General features: G+C 36.9%; 1 protein-coding gene across 1 annotated transcript in view; it reads right to left on the bottom strand.

Moving 5' to 3' along the window:
* Nucleotides 1-2,927: 2,927 nt before the first annotated feature.
* ltbp1 (latent transforming growth factor beta binding protein 1) overlaps nt 2,928-19,759 on the bottom strand; it is a 132,654-nt gene continuing 115,822 nt past the window's right edge. The window contains exons 25-32 of the mRNA XM_073869399.1: nt 17,595-17,756; nt 17,420-17,512; nt 13,517-13,645; nt 11,345-11,482; nt 8,739-8,906; nt 8,413-8,589; nt 7,719-7,868; nt 2,928-4,157 (exon numbers count right to left, since the gene is read on the bottom strand). Coding sequence (XP_073725500.1) covers nt 3,985-4,157; nt 7,719-7,868; nt 8,413-8,589; nt 8,739-8,906; nt 11,345-11,482; nt 13,517-13,645; nt 17,420-17,512; nt 17,595-17,756 — 1,190 coding nt within the window. The 3' untranslated portion in view covers nt 2,928-3,984. The remainder of the gene's footprint in view (nt 4,158-7,718; nt 7,869-8,412; nt 8,590-8,738; nt 8,907-11,344; nt 11,483-13,516; nt 13,646-17,419; nt 17,513-17,594; nt 17,757-19,759) is intronic.

Raw genomic sequence — 19,759 nt, 5'->3', positions numbered from 1 at the left:
TAATGTAAAAATGTGACATTACTACAGTTAAAACCAAAAAACCACAAATAACCATGGTTTTGACAACCATGGTTTTCAAAAACCATAGTTGAACCATGGTTAGTGTAGTAAAACCATGGTTTTGCTCATAGTAATCAATACACCAAAAAACCATGGTTACTACACTTTTACCACAATAAAACCATGATTAATTTTCGTAATCGTAATTTTTTACTTTTCCTCAAAAAACTACTGAAAAATCCAGCAGTTTTTTGCTGGTTTAAGGTGGCACCCTGCTGAAAAAAACAGCATACCAGCAAGACCAGCATATGTTGTGTTTTGGTGTTGGTTTGCTAGTGAACACCAGCTAAACCAGCACCAAACCAGCATCAGCACCAGCATTAGCACCAGCTAAACCAGCACCAAACTAGCATTAGCACCAGCATCTCTTGCTGGTCATACCAGCAAGACACAGCAGATGTTGTGTTTTGGTGCTGGTATGCTGGAGACCACCAGCTAAACCAGCATAGACCAGCATAATTCCCATGCTGGTCCATGCTGGTTTGATGCTGTTTCAGCAGGGCAGTAGATGGTTTAATCTGGTCCTGGCAAAGCTGGTGGGTCAGCTGGTCTTCCAGCCTGACCAGCTAAGTCCAGCTAGACCAGCTTAAAACGTGACCAAAACTCAACTAGACCAGCTTTTTTTAACAGCAATACCGGCTAAAACCAAGCTGGGAGACCAGCTAAAACCAGCTACTTATGCTGGTCTTAGCTGGATTTTTCATTAGAGAAACATTGCATACCCTACTGAAAAAACAGCTAAAACCAAAATTAGATGGTACAATGGTCTCCCAGCTTGTTATTCAGCTGGTTCTGCTGATGTAGCGAGCTGCCCTGCTAAAAAAAAAAAACAATAGACACCATCACAGAAATTCTATTGGTTTTATTGGGAATTTTATTGGTTCTAATGGAATATGGCCCAAAACAGTGGTTTTAATGGTAAAAGCTAAATGTTCCTATTGGTATTTTAATGGAAACCATTAGAATTTTCTGTAATGGTTTTATTGTTTTTTTTAGCAGGGTGGTCTAGCTGTGTTTTGGTAACTTTTTAAGATGGTCTGGAAGACCAGCTGTCCCATCACCTTGTTAAAACCAGCTACCAATTTATGCTGGTCTTTACCTGGATTTTGTAGTAGGGATTAATTTAGACTTTAATCTCGAGATGTTTTTATTTTAGCTTGGCCCAAATCCTCCTTGGTAGTAGATCTGTATGCTTTGAGAAATATATACGGGTAAATAAATGCAAATGCAGCACACACATCATTCATCACAGATTTAATGACGAAACCTAACAAATCATATTTGTCAGTGTGACGTAAACATGGAAGGAGACCCGACTATTTTATTAAGCCTAAATTACTGCTCCTGGTAGAGGAGAAGTAGTTCACTAAACGCACAGCTGCTACACCGTCTGCAGCAATGAGTCATAATAAACCTGATATATAAGGCTATTATACTTTGTGCCATTGGTTTGTGTCAAAAAACAATTAATGTGACTCATTAGAGTCACCTGACTTCTCACACAAGATTACATGTCAAGATAAACGGGTAAATGCCCAGGCAAAGCATATAAAAATGCTTTCCATGAAATCATTTATGGGAAGAGAACAATTATATGTAAATTCTATTGTTTTCTAAACAGAATGGTTATTTTTGGTGATGTAATGTTACTCTGGGATCTCCTTTGAGTGAATTGTTAAGGGTTGTGACCATTGTTCTTGTACAACATAATAAATTGTATACATGTGCACAGATCAATAGTAGGCGACATTCATTGATTAACCACAGACTTGACCCGGGGTGTGGATTTATATAATCAAAGGCAGTGGTTATCAGCAAGTCCTGTTTTACCATCCAGATCATTTGCTTACTATCCCAAAGAAATGAAACATATAATTTTGAAATGTATTAAAAATCACAGATTGAAAGGATATTAAAGGGACCATGGCATAAAAATCTGACTTTTTCCATGTTTAAATGCGATGATTGGGTCCCCGGTGCTTCTATCAACCTAGAAAATGTGAAAAAGATCAACCCAGTAATTTAGTTTTGGTAAACCATTCTCTACAAGCACATGAAATAATAAGTGGTTGAAATTTGGCTCTCCTTATGATGTCATAAGGAGCTTTTATTATAATAATACCGCCCCTTAATCTGCACTATCCAAACACAGCACTGCCATTTAGTGCAGAGAGAAAGAGAGAGAGAAAATAATTCACAGCACAATTGAGTTTTAATTGCAATAAACCACCAACATTGTGATCAGTGTTTGCACTTCATTAGCTTATTGCATTTTAAAGGACACACCCAAAACGATACATTTTTGCACACACCTACAAAGTGACAATTTTAACATGTTATAATAAATTATTTATATGGTATTTTGAGCTAAAACTTCACATATGTGCTCTGGGGACACCAAAGATTTATTTGACATCTTAAAAAAGTCTTGTGACATGGTTCCTTTAAAAGCATGTCACTTTTGTGCATGAGGACACCTTCCTAATTTAGTCATTTTGGTAACACTTTAGGCAATGACAAGGTTCTGTTCATTAATATTCGTTAATGCATAAGTTATCAACTATTAACAAATGGAACCATATTGTAAAGTGTTACTGTTATTTCTACTGATAAAAGATGAGTTTGAATGGATGTACAGGTTTTACTACCATCAACAACAACAATATATGGGAAGCACCTTGTTCCTTTTAAAAGCAGGAATTATACATGGTTAAGTATACAGTGTATACTTTATATATTTATTTAGCAGCATTTCATTTGCATTTAGCATTGTTTCCACTTTCCATCTGACACCCAATTGTGATCCACCAGTCCAAAACCACTGATACATATACATTAAAGTATAAACATAGATCACACAACATGCATTAGCATGTATAAACGTCACAATTTCTGGTTTATTTAAAGTTTTATTTTCAATACATAATATGGTTATTCATGTACAAATTACAAATACATAGTTTTTAATCAACTCTTCAGTTTAAATGTACAAAAAAATAAAAACAAAGAGCAATAGAGAGAGAGAGTGAAAAAAATCCCACGGCTGTTTTAATAGCAGCTTTGCAACTTGGCAAGACATTTCGCCAACTTTATAAAATGCAGTAAAAGAGTTCTTTTTAAAAAAATACATAAAGGCACTTCATTTTATTATTTTCTTTTCAAGGAAATATAATAATAACAATAATTTCTAAAAGAAACGTGAGGTTAAAGGTAATGCCTGCTCCACAGGGCAGACATCTGCAGTGGACCAACGTCACAAACACAAAGAATCAGCTGGTATCTGTCATTAATACAAAGCAGCTCATATATAAAAGCTTATTTTAAAGACTTAACACTGAAACATGTTGTGTGTGTGTGTGTGTACTATAAATCTGTATATTACAGGTGTGTGTGCTTGAGTGTGTGTGTACACTATAAATCTGTATATTGCTGGTGTGTGTGTTTCGTCGACCTCACTAAGACCTTAAAGTAAAAAAGTAAAAATAGAGAGAGAGAATGGAGAGAGAGATAGAGAGAGAAACGGAGAGAGATGAGAAGTAGGTGATATAAAATTCAGTTCAGAAAAGTTTTTTGTCGATTTTAGACGTTGCATTAGTAAAATATCCACCTGCGTGGTGTCTTTGACTGGGTAAAATAAAGCAGTCCCCCAGTTTAAGGTCATAGGGTTTGTCAATTTTCTGAAATATCTCGCCAATCTTCACACATAAAACGTCTTTCTACTTTCTAAGAGAGAAATAATAATAAACTTAGATAGATCAATATTTTATACAGTTCTCTTGTAGACACCATAAGATAGCACATTAAACTCTTCATCTCAAGTAAGAAAGTTTCTTTGTACTTGATTTTTGGGTGTTTGCTTTTATACAGTGCAGAGTATATGGGCCTTGATTAAATAAAAATGTATTATCTGGTGCCCCCTGGTGGTCACTCCCTGCTTGAGCTGGTTCCTTTCTGTGTTTGGGCTACGCAGTAGTTGAGCTGGGCGGAGTGGACGAATCCTGGCAGACACACGCACTTATACGAGCCTTGCGTGTTGATGCACTTTCCGTTCTTGCAAAGAGACATCTTTGAATTCAGCTCTGAGCATTCATTAATATCTGAAACAGAAAACACAAATACAGTGTCAAAGAAATGGATGGTTTTACTTTGAATTCTGTAAAAGAACACCATTAGTCTGTCTGTGTGTAAAGAAACAGACTTGACTGTGTTTCTGGTAAGAGATCATCAGTGCTTCTGTTGAATATTTCATTACAAAATCAAAGGCATCAATTGGTAGTTGCTTCTTAATACCAAAACCATTTTGTTGCTACAACAGCTTGTACTCTCTTGGAAAGGATTTCAGGCTCTGATGTTTGGGGTCTGGCTCACAATCGGCTTTCTAATTCATCACAAATGTGTTTAGAGGGGGCTCAGATCTGACCTTTAGCAGGTCAGTAATGTTCTAGGTTCAAACCACACCCAGTTAGTGTATTATTATGTAAACCAAATAAATCAAACCTGTGGGCACACTTTAATAAATAAAGGTCCTTTACAATGTCATAGAAGAACCATTTTGGGCTTAACAGTTCCATAAAGAACCTTTAACATCTAAAGATAGATAGATAGATAGATAGATAGATAGATAGATAGATAGATAGATAGATAGATAGATAGATAGATAGATAGATAGATAGATAGATAGATAGATAGATAGATAGATAGATAGATAGATAGATTTAAAAAAAAATTGTTCCAAAAAATGACTTTTGTATGAAAGGAATGGTTCTAATAACTTCGACTGAATGTTTCTTTGAGAAATCAAAAATGGTTCTTATGTGGCATTGCCATTTTAGCACCTTTATTTTACCAGCAGTGGTGCAGCATGTCATATTATTTTATATTTAAAAATCTAAATTAAGTGAGTTAGGCTTAAAACCAAGAAAAATATATGTAAGTGAAATACAAAAATAAATCAGATTCATTTTATTAGGTATTTGTACTAGAAAACACAAAAATATTTAAGAAATATTTTATTAAATTCTTGCGAAATAAAAAAATATTTTTTCCAGTGTTGGATGTTTAGTTTAACTTGTCCAGAACAGTACAACATCTCTCCCACCAGCCACCTCTCTATACAAATACTGAAAATTCAATTCTCCCTGAAGGGGTAAGGAATGTTGCTGTATCCCTCTCCTGCGTGTTATGCACCAGAAGATGCCCAAATAACATACAAAAATGAACCTAATTCCAGAGGTGGACACTACTTGAGTATTTTAGTTACATTTTGCAGGCATCTGTGCTTTATCAAAGTGTTTGTCTTGGGAAAAAATGTACTTTACTAAAGAATTTTCACTACATTCTAATGCATAAAACATACTGTGTATTCCTTTTATATTGCATATTAAAATTGATTTAATACCCAATTACTTAAAAATTGTGTACTTTTACTTTTCTTGAGTAAAAGTAAAAAAATACTAGATGTTTAATGTACTTAAATATTAAATATAAACCAAAAACTTGAAATTATGAAATGTAGTGGAGTAAAAATGATGATAATATGCTTTGGAATGTATGTTTTCCAAAGAAAAACACTGATAAAATACGAATACTTGAGAATTTAATTTAATATAAAAAGTAAAAATAGTTAAGTAGTGTCCGCCTCTGCCTAATTCGCATAAACATTTAAAATCTCATTTCATTTCAAGTATTAATAGATATGAGGAGCTCAGATGCAAAAGCCTTTAAATGCCACTTCCGCCAAAAATGAGATAGTGATATTAACCAACTCTGCAGACCCTGTACCAGGCCCAAAATTAATCATTATGACTTAATATAAAATATTCCTTTAATTTTTAATGGTCTGTCATGGACCCAGTACCACATATGAGATACTGTTTGAAAGCTTAGAATCTTTACTTTCTGCAGATATGTATCACTTTGACATATATTTTACTGTAGGAAAGTTATTTACACTTAATCCCCCCCCCCCATTTTTTAAATATAATTTAATATTCACATATTTCATATTTTTCAAATATGACAAACATGGGCAAGTCTTATATCAAATAAAAGCTCTTATTTGAAACGTATGTGAAACTTGAGCGTGAACTGCCTCAGATAGCACAGATAGCCACAAATGCTACACCATCTTTTATCTTTGGTCCTAAACTAAAAAAAATTAGTCCATTCACAGCATTTCTTTGATTGTGTGCATGAATAATCCCTTGCTATTTATTATATGTGCAAAACAAAACAAAGTATTTTTATATGAAAAATGTATTTTCACACCCTTCAGTAAATAAGAATAACTTTTGAAGTCGACATGCTAAAAAGATCATTCTTTTTTGGGTGTTTACTGTCTGCTGTTGCTGTTGAGTTATCCACTTTCAAAGACAGTGTTTACAACACAAAAAAAGAAAATTTGGTGTTTCATCATATGAAAAACCACATAAATAACTATATTTGTCACAAACAGCAGCTTTTTATGTAACTTCAAAGGGTTTTCCGTAAAATTATATAAAGATATTGCATTTATTCCGATGTATGTGGTTATGGACAATTCAAATATTTTTAGGTGGAAATTGTATACAAAAGGGGTATTATTCCTCCCTTCAGTTGGAATAGAATAACTTTTGCATAGATTATGATAGAGAGAAAAAAATTTTTTTTCCTTTGTAAGCTGCTGGAATCAAACAATGGCCATACTTAGGGCCATAGTATACACTTTTAAATACAGACTTTAAAAAAAAAACCATCAAAAAGTGCCTATTTATTTTTGTGTTTATTAGAGGACTGACAACACATATAACCATGTTTAGCACTTTCAACAGTGTTTTATGAAATTTCAAAGGGTTTCCTGTAAAATAATACCAAACGTTTGTATGTACACCTCTGCATGTGGGTATGGGAAGCTTTTGAAATTAGATCCAGGCGGAAATCCACAAATTAGCCTCACCTTTAGTTAAAATCCGCTTAATCCCAGGTTCAGGTCATTCAGAAAAACAGTTTTTTTGGCAGAATACATTAAAGGAAAAAAACTCAGTTTTTCAATATTTTACTATGTTATTCCCTCAACTTAGACGGATTAATATATTTTCTCAATGCGTGCGCTTAATTGTTGTACAGCGTGGCCATTTAGCCTAGCACCATTCATCTCGTAGGATCCAAACAGGGATGAATTTAGAAGCCACCAAACACTTCCATGTTTTCCCTATTTAAAGACTGTTACATGAGTAGTTACACGAGTGAGTGTACTTAGTTTGCAACACTTTGACCTCGGGCGCAGTAACGGTAATGATACTGCACTTGAGGTCGAATTGCTGCAAACTAAGTGCTCTTCCACCAAACAATATAGTTCTAATTTTTTATCCGCTTAGAAAATCGCCACGTTTTACTTTGTGCCACCATTACTACTCATGTAACAGTCTTTAAATAGGGAAAAAAAGGAAGTGTTTGGTCGTTTCTAAATTCATCCCTGTTTGGATCTTAATGAATGAATGGTGCTAGGCCAAATGGACGCGCTGCACAACGATTAAGTGCAACGCTGAAATCACATTACGTTTCATCAATATAACTGTCAGAACTAGTGTTAAATTGACATCCAGCTTGTCATCCATGGACCCATCCTCTCCCTATCTTTCACAAAGACAAAACATGAACTAATTCGTGCTTTCTCTTACCCACGCAGGCCATGCGGGACATGTCGAGTGTGTATCCATCAAAGCAGTCGCAGGTGTATCCCTCCTGTACTCGAACGCATCGACCATTCTCACATCCATTAAGTACGCCGCATTCCTCCGCTCGCAATCCTTCAAATGCATCATAAGGACCTGAAAGAACGAGAGAATGAAAGTTTAGTGCAACCCAAAGTCAATGGAGGAATTACCGGTACACTTTGTTCCTCTTCTTTCTCTGCAGGACAGCAACCATTTACAGAGAACATCATTACATATCATTCAATGAAAGTGAATATAGAAAGGCAGTAAAAGACTAAACAGCTCTGGGTCAAGTTTTGGTTGGTTAGCATTGGCAGTTACACTCCTGCTGGTAACTTTATGTGAGAGAAAATACTTTTCCTCTATTTATGGCTGATAAAAAGCAGAGCTCCACTTACTAACACAACTTTGGCCGGGACAATGGTTAAATATACAGACCCCAACAGAGAGTCATCAGTCACATAGCATTTATCGCTTGGATGATGTATGTGGCGGCTGGGAAACAGCCATTGAGATAAATGAGAATGCTAACTGATAGCGCTCTGCGGGCATGTTAGAACATCTTTAGCAAAAACCTAATCGATCAAATCTTCAACTATATATAAGTATCAGCATAAGAAAGATAAAGAATAACATATTCTGAAGAGTTTTTACTCACTTCTGGCTGGGTCATAATCTTCAAAGTGGGGCAGAGTGCCGTCAGGGTTAAGAGGTTGAGGGTCGTACTCCGGCCTGACCTCGTACTCATGAATTGGGCCAGCGACCAGAGCATCTCGACCATACGGTCGAAGAGGACCACCATGGTGACGTATATTACACATAGCGGCATAGGCCTCTAAATAAATAAAAGTAAATGAACACAACAGATCTCAATCAGTTTACTATTCAATTTACTCTGCTGTTTATTATTGTGTAGCTGCTTTTAAACAATCTGTAATGTATGCATGTATTAGCTGAATACTCTTTAGGAATATTATACTGTACCTGAATCTTTTTGGGGGCAGAGAGCGCAGTCCATTCCCCAGGCATCGCCGTATAAACAGCAGCACTCTGAGAATGTGGTTTGTATGTTGGCTATAGGCTTGGTACAGGTGAGCTGTTCTGTCACTGTCTCCCAGCAAATACCTCCATACACATCTCCTTCTGTTTGTCCTGTAAAAACACTACACATTTATCTCTCTGCACTCCACGTTATGATAAAACACCTAGAAATAAGTCTTAATCATGGTTGGTGAAGGATGAAATGCAATCTAGAAGGAAACAGCAGTGCTTATACTAAATGCCCACTAGATGGCACTATGGCACCAAATAAAATGAATGATGAATGATACAAGCAGTAAAGCTGAGAGGCAGTAAAATAATGACCTTAGAAATGTAGCATGTAAAGTGTAGGGTTTCACAACATAAATATAAGCAGTTTTTGGTCCGAGTTTGATAGCCACATGTGGCTCGGCAAGCTTTAATTTGTGGCTCGCATGGCAGTAAATAATACATGATCATGTAGGCATGCACTTTTTCTGTCTTTTCTGCTCCTGACACTAACTTTTTTAGAAAACCATACCCATTATATCAAGACGCACGTCGATAAGTGTGTTCAATCGTATGCAGCGCTTGCACAGAGCGATTGTCATATGACATCAAAGTACCGTGAGATCAGACTGCTTGTTATGCTTTCGAATTGCTCTCGCGGCACAGTAATGTCACTCGTCAATCGTTCTGCGCAGCGGCGCATAAAATTAAGAGAAAGGTGGGCCCCTAGTGGTTGGGGGGCACTGCCTATGCATAATATAAGAAGACCTAGCATTAAAGGGATAGCTCGGCTAAAAATGATATTAAACCCATGATTTACTCACCCCCAAGCTGTCCGAGATGCAAATGTCCATCATTTTTTCAGACAAACACCTTTTCAGCTATTTTAGATTTTTCAGTTAAAGCAACACTATGTAGTTTTTTTTTTACCTTTAAATAATGTCTCTGAAATTATTTCAATGATAGAACAACTTTTAACTAGACAAATTGTACTGCTTCTGCAACCTGAGCAGCCTCCTAACTGCTAGAAGCACACTCTGAAAGTGGCGGTGGAGGGTAGGAAATACAGCCCCACCCCTCCCCCTGCCTGCAGAAGAGTGTCTAATACCAGGCACTGTTGCGCTTTTCAACCACATGGGGGAGCTGTAAGTCATTTTTCCTTGGAAACTACATAGTGTTGCTTTAATCAAATGTAAAGTTACGGGGTCCACGTCCTTCAAGTCCAAAAAATGTGCATCCATTCTTCACAAAATAAATCCAAACAGCTCTACGATGATAAACAAAGGCCTTCTGAGGGTAATCTGCGCAGTGTTGTTGTAGAAATATCAAAGTTTAAAATATTATACATGAAAATAACTAGCTTCCGATAACGCCGCCATCTTAGTCGCGTCCGCATTGTCACTTATCGTCACTAAGAAAAGTGCGCACACTATGCTGATACCATAGATATGTATAAAGGCTACATGTGTTACGGCGGAGTCTCTAACGTCACCACCTGGCGGCCATCTTACCACAGGCAGCTCGCTCACTTGTAGCATTGAGTTTTAATGGTGCAGGTACTTTCAAATGACCATAACTTGCTTAATTTTCTACCAATTTTCAAATGGGTTTGGTTTCTTACAAACGTTATTAACGTGGCTATAATTCTGGATGATTTAACATGTTTCATGATTTTTTTTTTAGTATAAGCATGCAGTGTCATAGATACATCTTTGACGTTTATAACAAACCAAAGTGTTAGAAAAAAATCGGTAGAAAATTAAGCAAGTTATGGTCATTTAAAAGTACCCGCACCATTAAAACTCAATGCTATGAGTGAGCGAGCTGCCTGTGGTAAAGATGGCCGCCAAATGGGGACGTTCCACTCAATTGGCTAGCAGCGCGGGCGAGACATCTAGCCTTTATACATATCTATGGCTGATACTCTCTCCTGAATACAGAGGAGTCTAAGATGGCGGCGTTACCGGAAGCTAGTTATTTTCATTTATAAAGTTTTAAATGTGGATATTTGTACAACAAAACGGCGCGGACCACCCTCAGAAGGCCTTTGTTTATCATTGTGGAGCCGTTTGTATTTATTTTGTGAAGGATGGATGCGCATTTTTTGGACTTGGGGGACGTGGACCCCGTGGCTTCGCATTTGATTGGCTGAAATATCTAGAACATTTTCTAAAATGACTGAAAATGTGTTTCTGAAAAATAATTCACATATGCATCTCAGACAGCTTAGGGGTAAGTAAATCGTGGGTTCAATATCATTCTTGGCCGAACCATCCCTTTAAAATCCTGTTTTTTGTCATTAAGGGAAATCATCTTGTCTCAGTTACAAATTTGACTGGTAAATGATAAAGAATGATTCGCCCTCGTATTTATTGCATTGCAACAGATCGACATATTAATAAGCAGACGTGCTATTTATGACTGGGTGTAACTTCTGATACTTTGTGGTAAAGGTGGCTCTCCTATTGACCTGCTTTCATGAAAACAATAGTGAAAATGTAGTAGGTAGGAATAAACTTACAAAGACAATTTTGTAAGTCTGTTTGTTTTAAGACTCCTACCTGCCATTGCTGGTGACGTGCAGTGATTGCCATCATGTGCGAGAACCAGCGGAGGATTGCAGAAACACAGATATGAACCATATGAGTTTAAACATTGACCATCTATACAGTTAGACTCATCCTCACATTCATCAGTGTCTGTTGAGCCGAGAGAGAGAGAGAGAGAGAGAGAGAGAGAGAGAGAGAGAGAAAGAGAGAGAGTCAATGTGTTCAGTAAACTGGCCGAAACACACAGATAAAAACAGTATGCATAATGAAACACATGCATAACCAATTGTCCCCACAAAGATAGGAATACCAGTATTATTGTGACCTTGTGGGGACATTTTAAGGTCCCCATGAGGAAACAAGCTTATAAATCAAACAAAAAGATGTTTATTAAAAATCTAAAGAAGCAGAAAGTTTTCTGTGATGTTGGGGTTAGGGTTAGGGTTAGGGGAAGGGAGTAGATTATACAGTTTGTACACTATAAAAACCATTACGTCTATGGAATGTCCCCACAAAACATGGAAACCAGAATGCGTATGTATGTAAAGATGCATAATTGGTTGCTGGAAAAGAAATGATTGTGGCTACATTGAGTGTGTGTACATGTATGCGAGACAGTCTGGGGTGTGGCGGTATTAAGGCAGTGCATCTGGGTGAGACTCCATGACCGTAGGCTTGTGGTTTGTGTGCAAGTGTGTGTGTTTAGGCAGGCAGAAAGCGGTCTGGATGGTTACTGCTGTGTTGTCCCGACCAGATGCATGTTGCTGCGCTTTGACGTAAGTTGCGATCACACTGCACGCATGATTTGACCATACACAGTCAGAACACAGTCAAAGCAAACATCACAAGCAAACTTTTATGTAACAAATAGCAAACCCTATTTGTAAAGCTTTTATAACACTCTCTAAATAAGCAACATTAAAACATGATTGTGTAACTAAATGTTTCTGAAATTTGTGAAATAATACCATAACTGGTTTAGTTGCATACAACATTGAATTGTGACGAAAGAGCTACATAAAGTTAAAAAGGACAACAGCATATGTGAGACATGGAAGTTAAAGGGGACATATCATAAAAATCCAGTGCTTGTGTCACGCACGCATCATCACAACAAAAGTTATGGTTCAGCTCCTTAAAACGAGAGATAACATGCATATAAACATTCACCACGAGAAATGTTGCAAACTAGATTGACGCAGTAATCAGGAAATGATAAATGAGTCGCATAAACAATGACGCACGTGCCGTAGTGAGGACGCGCGTGTCATGGCAACATGAAGTTGGTTTAACTCTTTAAAATGAGGGATTTACAACATTCACGACGAGAAATGTCAGCAAACTGGACTGAAGGAGATATCAGGTAAGTTAGCTCATTACTTACTGCGTTGAAACGAAGATCATTCAGCAGCATAAAAGAATATCGCGTCACGTGCTCATTTGAGCTATAATAAACGAAAATACCCGCGCGTCATCCCAACAAGATATATAGTTCAGCTCCTCAAAATGTGGGTTTTAAATGCATATAAACAATCACGATGAGAAATGTCTGAAAACTGTATTAAAGCAGAGATCAGGGAGCTCGTCAAATATCCACTCTGAAGCTGAGATCATTCACCAGCATTAGAACGGTGCGTCACGCGCTCCTTTATAATCTTATCATAAACAAAAATGCATGCGAGTGGTTCTTGGAGGGAGAAATAATATATAATATGCAAACTTCAGACGCTGCGTAAAAGAGAGGGCGGGACTTTCAATAGGTCACGTGTCTTTCCGGGACCATCACATGCCGGGTAAACTTGGCAGTGTGAATGGAAAAAAAACCTAACTATTCCGGAAAAAACCAGGATGCCTATCCCGTGTATTTTATGGAATTTCTGTGTGAAAAGGGCTAAAAGGGGATAATACTTAACCTGAACTATCCAACCACAGCACTGCCATTTAGTGCAGAGATCAGCTCATTTGCGTTTTAAAGGACACACCCAAAAACGGCACATCTACAAAGTGGCAATTTTAACCTGCTATAATAAATCATCTATATGATCTTTTACACTTTAAAACTTCATGTACTCTGGTGACACCAAATATTTTTGAAAAATTTAAAGTCTTATAAAATGTCCCTTTAAAGTGATATAATTTCAAACTTTTACAGTGACTGCATGCACATTAAGATTTGGATCTTACCAATACATTGCAGTTTGTTCTCATCGTAGTAAAGACCGGCTCTGCAGTAACATTCATACCCACCAGGGGTGTTGAGACAATAGCCATCTTTGCAAATCTCCTCTCCAAAAAGCACGCATTCATCTGCGTCTGTAAAACACACACACGACAAAACACTTTTTTATTATTTGTGAACCTTGACCACAGAACCAGTCATAAGTTGCATGGGTATATTTGTAGCAATTCCCAACAATACATGGTATGCGTCAAAATTATAGATTTTATTATGCAAAGATCATGTTCTATGAAGGTTTTTGTAAATTGTCTACCGTATATATGGCAAAAAAAAAATTGTAGTACTATGTGTTGTTTAGGACTTCATTTGGACAACTTTAAAGGTCATTTTCTCAATATTTAAATTTTTTGCACCCTCAGATTCCAGATTCTCAAATAGTTGTATCTCGACCAAATATTGTCCTAACAAACCATACATTAATGGAAAGCTTATTTAGCTTTCAGATGATGTATAAATCTTAATTTATGATTGTGGTGCAGTCACATTTCATAAATACAATCTAAAGCACACAAGGCAGGTCAGGGCTATTTAATACATTTAAATGTTTTTGCTTTTGGTAAAACCACAGTGTCCAAAATAAACATTCACAAATTACCTGCATTTGAGCAATGATGTGATATTTACAGTCAAAAATTAAAACCTAATTTAAAATCAATTTATTATCAATATACTGAACCATCTGTTTATATTTTCCAGAGTCTAGTCATTTTCGAGTCTAGACATATTTGAGTCTATACTCATGTTTTCTATTTTAGACAAGGAAAATATACACTTGTTATGGTTGTGACAATTAAGATAACAAGTTTTCGGGAGACAACATACTTTGTAGAAACTCTGTGAATTAAAATGCACAAACCATTAAAAATGATTCCCTAACAAATGAAAAAGGGACAGTGCTTCAAAGAACAAATAATATTTCTTTTATTTTTTGTGTGAGCATTAATGAGGAAGAGACAACGTTATGGATGTGACACTTCTTTAAGCTGCACTTACCTAACTACAGAAAATAATTTGAAATGCTGGAAAACAGAGACCCATGCAGTATTTAAACTGAGTGGACCTCAGTAAAATGGGTGGACCTCAATGCCTACTCCCAAATTACATTATTTTACAATATAGTAGTGGTTAAGCGGATTACGTTAACGGATTAAGTTTTTGAGTCATGGATCGAATAATTTTCAGATCAGCAAAAAGGGAAATAAGGGAAATAAAATAAGAACAAATCAAGAAATTATAAGCATATGAAATAAAAAAGTTACAAATATAATATAATTATATAAATAGAATCAAATGAATAATAACAGTCTTCTTCATTGTATAAATTAAATATATTCAATCTTTTACTGCTACAGAAGTGATTTTACTTTTGTCTTCTGTTTAATTAATATAATGACACAAGCATAAGCAGATTTCTTGAGCATACTGCCATTTTAAGACCGAATAAGCACGGATCCATACTGACACACACATCTGATTTCTTTCTGAACTGTTTGCGTTCACTTTAAGACATGATTGTTTTTTATGAGAATACTTGCCAAGACTCTGGTATTTTGAGATAATTTTGCACCTTGCAAAAATCTCACATAGAGATTCTGTGTTTGCGTGCTTTTTAAATGCGCGTCTCTGTGCGTTATGAGTGTGTGTCATGTATGAGTGTGTGCGTCACCTCATTTTAACATCATCTTGGGCTTAAATCGCTTGAATGTTAACATTTGGAAGGTTTAGAAACACGTGCAAATGATAATCATTCTATATAATTAGTTATTTATTTCTGAATTATGCATATTTGAGCGATTATTATTATTAAAGAGACTAATATAATTTATGCATGATTTCTTCGGCTTTTTCAAAAAAAATATTTTGTGTCTTCTCTGAATGGGAGGGCAATCTGAGTGTTCCAGTGCCACCCTGGCCCTTATGTAGCCTCGCCACCGATCACCGCTATGTGAAGGGAGTTTGTCAGCTGATCTGTAGTTAACATTGTTTACATTATATAGTACACATTTTAAACAGTAACATTACCTCAGTGTAGTTTTTTATGCGCTTTAGCTATGTTTTGAACTAAGGTAATCTACTACTTGCTAATTTTGCTTGTTATTAGAAATAAACTACTCTAAAAAGACTATTGATTCTTTGCAAAGTTTACCGGAAGTTACATCTGTTTCACAAAAGCCGTTTGTTTATGTTGTCACTGTTGAAACCGTCTATACTGGAAAATGTATCTACACTGTACAAATTTTTTGCTGTCTTTTTGTTGAATCAACTCAGATCTTGACAAGAAATAAGGTGTTACAACTTCAAAAAAAGTAAACTTCATTTTATAAGTTATAACAACTCATCTCTAGTCAAGACAAATAATAGTAAGTTGAAATGACTTGAAAATTTAAGGCAGCAAAATATTTTTTACAGTGTAGGATACCAAACATTTTTGTTGTTCTTTAAAAGGGACACTCCACTTTTTTTGAAACTATGCTCATTTTCCAGTTCCCCTAGAGTTAAACATTTAATGGAATTCATTCAGCCGATCTCCGGGTCTGGCGGTACCACTTTTAGCATAGCTTAGCACAATCCACCGAATCTGACTAGACCACCAGCATCGTGCTCAAAAATGACCAAAGAGTTTTGATATTTTTCCTATTTAAAACTTGACTCTTCTATAGTTGCATCGTGTACTAAGCCAGATGGAAAAGTAAAAGTTGGTGATTTTCGAGGCCGTTATGGGTAGGAACTATACTCTTATTCTGGTGTAATAATCAAGGACTTTAATATTTAATTTTTCGTCTGTCTTAGGCCTTGTCCACACGGACATGGGTATTTTTATAAATGTGACTTTTTTTATGCGGTTCGGCCGTTCGTCCACACGAAAACGCAATATCAGGGCACTGAAAACAAACTTAAAAAAAAAAAAACTGCCAGTGTGAGGATTTTAAGAAAATTTACGCTTGGTTACGCTTCTAATTGGCCAAGATGGCTTTACGATTTGGGTTACATCGCCACCTGCTGGTGTGGCATTCTCTTGACAGCACTTGATAGTGTGTTTTTGCTTTTTCATGGGGATGGAGATTTCTTTTAAAGTGAGCATGTGTGGACGGGATTTTTTTGGAAGAACAACTCCGGTTATAAAAATACTCGTGTCCGTGTGGACTAGGCCTTAGTACACGATGTAACTACAGAAGAGTCAAGTTTTAAATAGGAAAAATATCCATACCCCTTGGTTATTTTTTAGCGCAATGCTAATGGTCTAATCAGATTCAATGGATTATGCTAAGCTATTCTAAAAGTGATACAGCCAGACCCCGAGATCAGCTGAATGGATTCCAAAACGTCAAAAATCAAATATTTAACTTCAGGGGAGCTGGAAAATGAGCATATTTAAAAAAAGTGGAGTGTCCCTCTAAAACTGTTTTCTATATGAAATAGCTATTCACAGGTGTTTTTACGAAAGGACCACACCTATACATCAGCATGCATTTGGCTACATATAGACTTTCCAATGAGGTAGCATAGGTTTTTGCTCTGGTTAGTGTTTATTTTTAGAAATGTGCCATCCATAAGAATTCCAAACAAACACACACATACCCACATGCACACATTCAGACCACATCACATTCACCCACGCTGCCACCAGTCCAGAAGAAACCACATGCATTCATAAATAAAATCAGTGCATTAAACCGGCCTTGTGACTGAGGAAGCAGACTGAGCCTGTGTGTGTGTTTGAGCATGTAGGTTGGATGCTAATACATGTTTGGTACTGCCCTCACACATTACAAAAAGGTGTCAAAAAGGTGCAAAAAAACCAGTAACAGGAGAAAACAAATACAACAAAATGTCAAATACACAGTTACCTTTATAGCGTTGTGCTAAACTAGCTCCAGGAATCACAGACTCTCCGGTAGGAACGCTACCCTTGCCCGCAGGACACATCTGAGAGAACTGATCTGCATGACATATAGGATCAGTATTTATTGTAAGAGTCTGTTGTGTGCATTTGTATACAGTGTTTGAAGTTTAATTTAGTACCTGTTCCCGGTACGGGGCAGGGATGGACCTCACAGTTGTCCCCCCATCCTGCTCCCAGTGTACAGCAGCATTCCTCTTTAGTCATACTGCTGGCCAGCACATTATCACACAGATTCTCATCGTTCAGGTTGTAGTAGCACTCCTTCCTCTCCACCGACTGTGCTGGGGGTACAAGAGGACATACAAAGACATTTACAAAGAGCTAACGTCCGCATCTTTTTTATTTTTATTGTTTTCAATCATGGTTGTCTTGACTCAACATTATGAACACAGAAACAAAAATATAGCTGCAAGCAGCAATACCGGGGTCAAGCCAAACATGGCAAAAAATTATTCATACGTGATGACTGTCATGATTTAAGATCTAAGTTTGCATTAGTTTTAGGGAAAAAATAGCAATTTTTTTCGTATCTTGAGACCACTAGGTGGCGATTTGCCGAAACAATAGATGGTGCCTCAGGTCATGACTGTGATGACACATACCACATTTAGTGTAAATACGATAAAGCGATACGGAGATATAGCCTTAAATGACTTGACCACTAGGGGGCTCTGACCAAACAATAAATTGTGACTCAGGTCTTGATTGTGATGACACCCACCAAATTTGGTGTAAATACGATAAAGAGATGCAGAGATATAGCTTCAAATCTCTTGACCACTAGGGGGCGCCGAAAAGTTTACAAGTCCTCCCAGAACATGTTGCTGATGAACCATACCAAGTTTCATAACAATACGCAATTGCGTTTCTGAAATACTTGAACTTAAAGAAAAAATTCAAAATGGCCGACACACAAAATGGCCGACCAAAAACCATTTGGTATCGTTTGACTCGGCATGCCTCACGAACTCTAACAAGACCAGTCTCATAATTTTACATTCAAGTTTGCAGTAGTTATAAGCAAAAATAGACATTTTTTATATCTCCTGACCAGTAGGGGGCAGTGTGACGAAATGGTGCATGCACCCTCAGGTCATCACTGTTATGACATATACCAAGTCTCATATTAATACACAAAAGTTTTGCGAAGATACAGGCTCAAAGACATTTTGGCGTGCTCGCCCTCGCATTCTTTGATGCGTTATACGACAACGGATAGGTCTACTGAAAAGCTTTTGATAACTTTTTGTCTAGAGTGTCTCTAGATGATGCATACCAAAATTCAAGCCAATCACACGAGCGCTCTAGGAGGAGTTCGAAAAAGTAGGTGTTCAATATAATTCAAAATGGCCGACAGGAAGTAGGTTTGACTCAGAAATATTTGGTACAGTCGGACTCAGCATGAGCCAAGGAATCAATAGAGTGAAGTCTTATGTCATAGTGGCAATTTAATCAAATGATATTAAGATTTTAAACAATTTATTTACATATCCTGACCACTAGGTGGCGCTGTCTTAAAGATTTATAGGTGCGCTCAGAACATGTCACTGATGAACCATGCCAAATTTCATAGCGATACGCCATTCTGTTTGTGAAATACTGAACTTAATGAGAAAATTCAAAATGGCCGACACCCAAAATGGCCGACCGAAAACCGTTTGGTATCGTTTGACTCGGCATGCCTCAAGGAATCTAACAAGACCACCTTCATGATTTTAGACTCAAGTTTGAAGTAGTTATAAGCAAAAATAGGCATTTTTCGAATTTCGTGACCACTAGGTGGCGCTGTGACGAAACGTTGCAGGCACCCTCAGGTCATGACTGTAATGACATATACCAAGTTTCGTGTCGATACAATAAAGTTTTGCGAAGATACGGCCTCACGTCCGTTTTGGCGTGCTCGCCGACATATATGTTGTCAATTTATACGAGAACGCATTGGTCTATCAAAAAGCTTTTGATAACTTTTTGTCTGGGGTGTCTCTAGATGCTACATACCAAAGGACATGCAAATCGAACGAACGGTCTAGGAGGAGTTCGAAAAAGTAGGTTTTACGGAAAATTCAAAATGGCGGAAAGATGTGCATGACACAAATGACATCAATGTGTGCAATTGAATAATCATGAGCAAAGGATTCAGAGGAAACAAGAATTTAGTTTCTAGGACTCACGGGTCAGAAGTTATGAGCATGAACATAAGTGGATTTTTGGACTGTTGGTGGCGCTAGAGGGTTTGAGTCAGACACACCAATGTTGCTATAGTAACTTCTGAGACTGTCCTCTA

This window comes from Misgurnus anguillicaudatus, chromosome 7, assembly GCF_027580225.2.
Source record: "Misgurnus anguillicaudatus chromosome 7, ASM2758022v2, whole genome shotgun sequence".
NCBI lineage: Eukaryota > Metazoa > Chordata > Actinopteri > Cypriniformes > Cobitidae > Misgurnus > Misgurnus anguillicaudatus.
The sequence above is the reverse complement of the archived record's forward strand: the minus strand, read 5'-3'. Positions and strand labels throughout refer to the sequence as shown.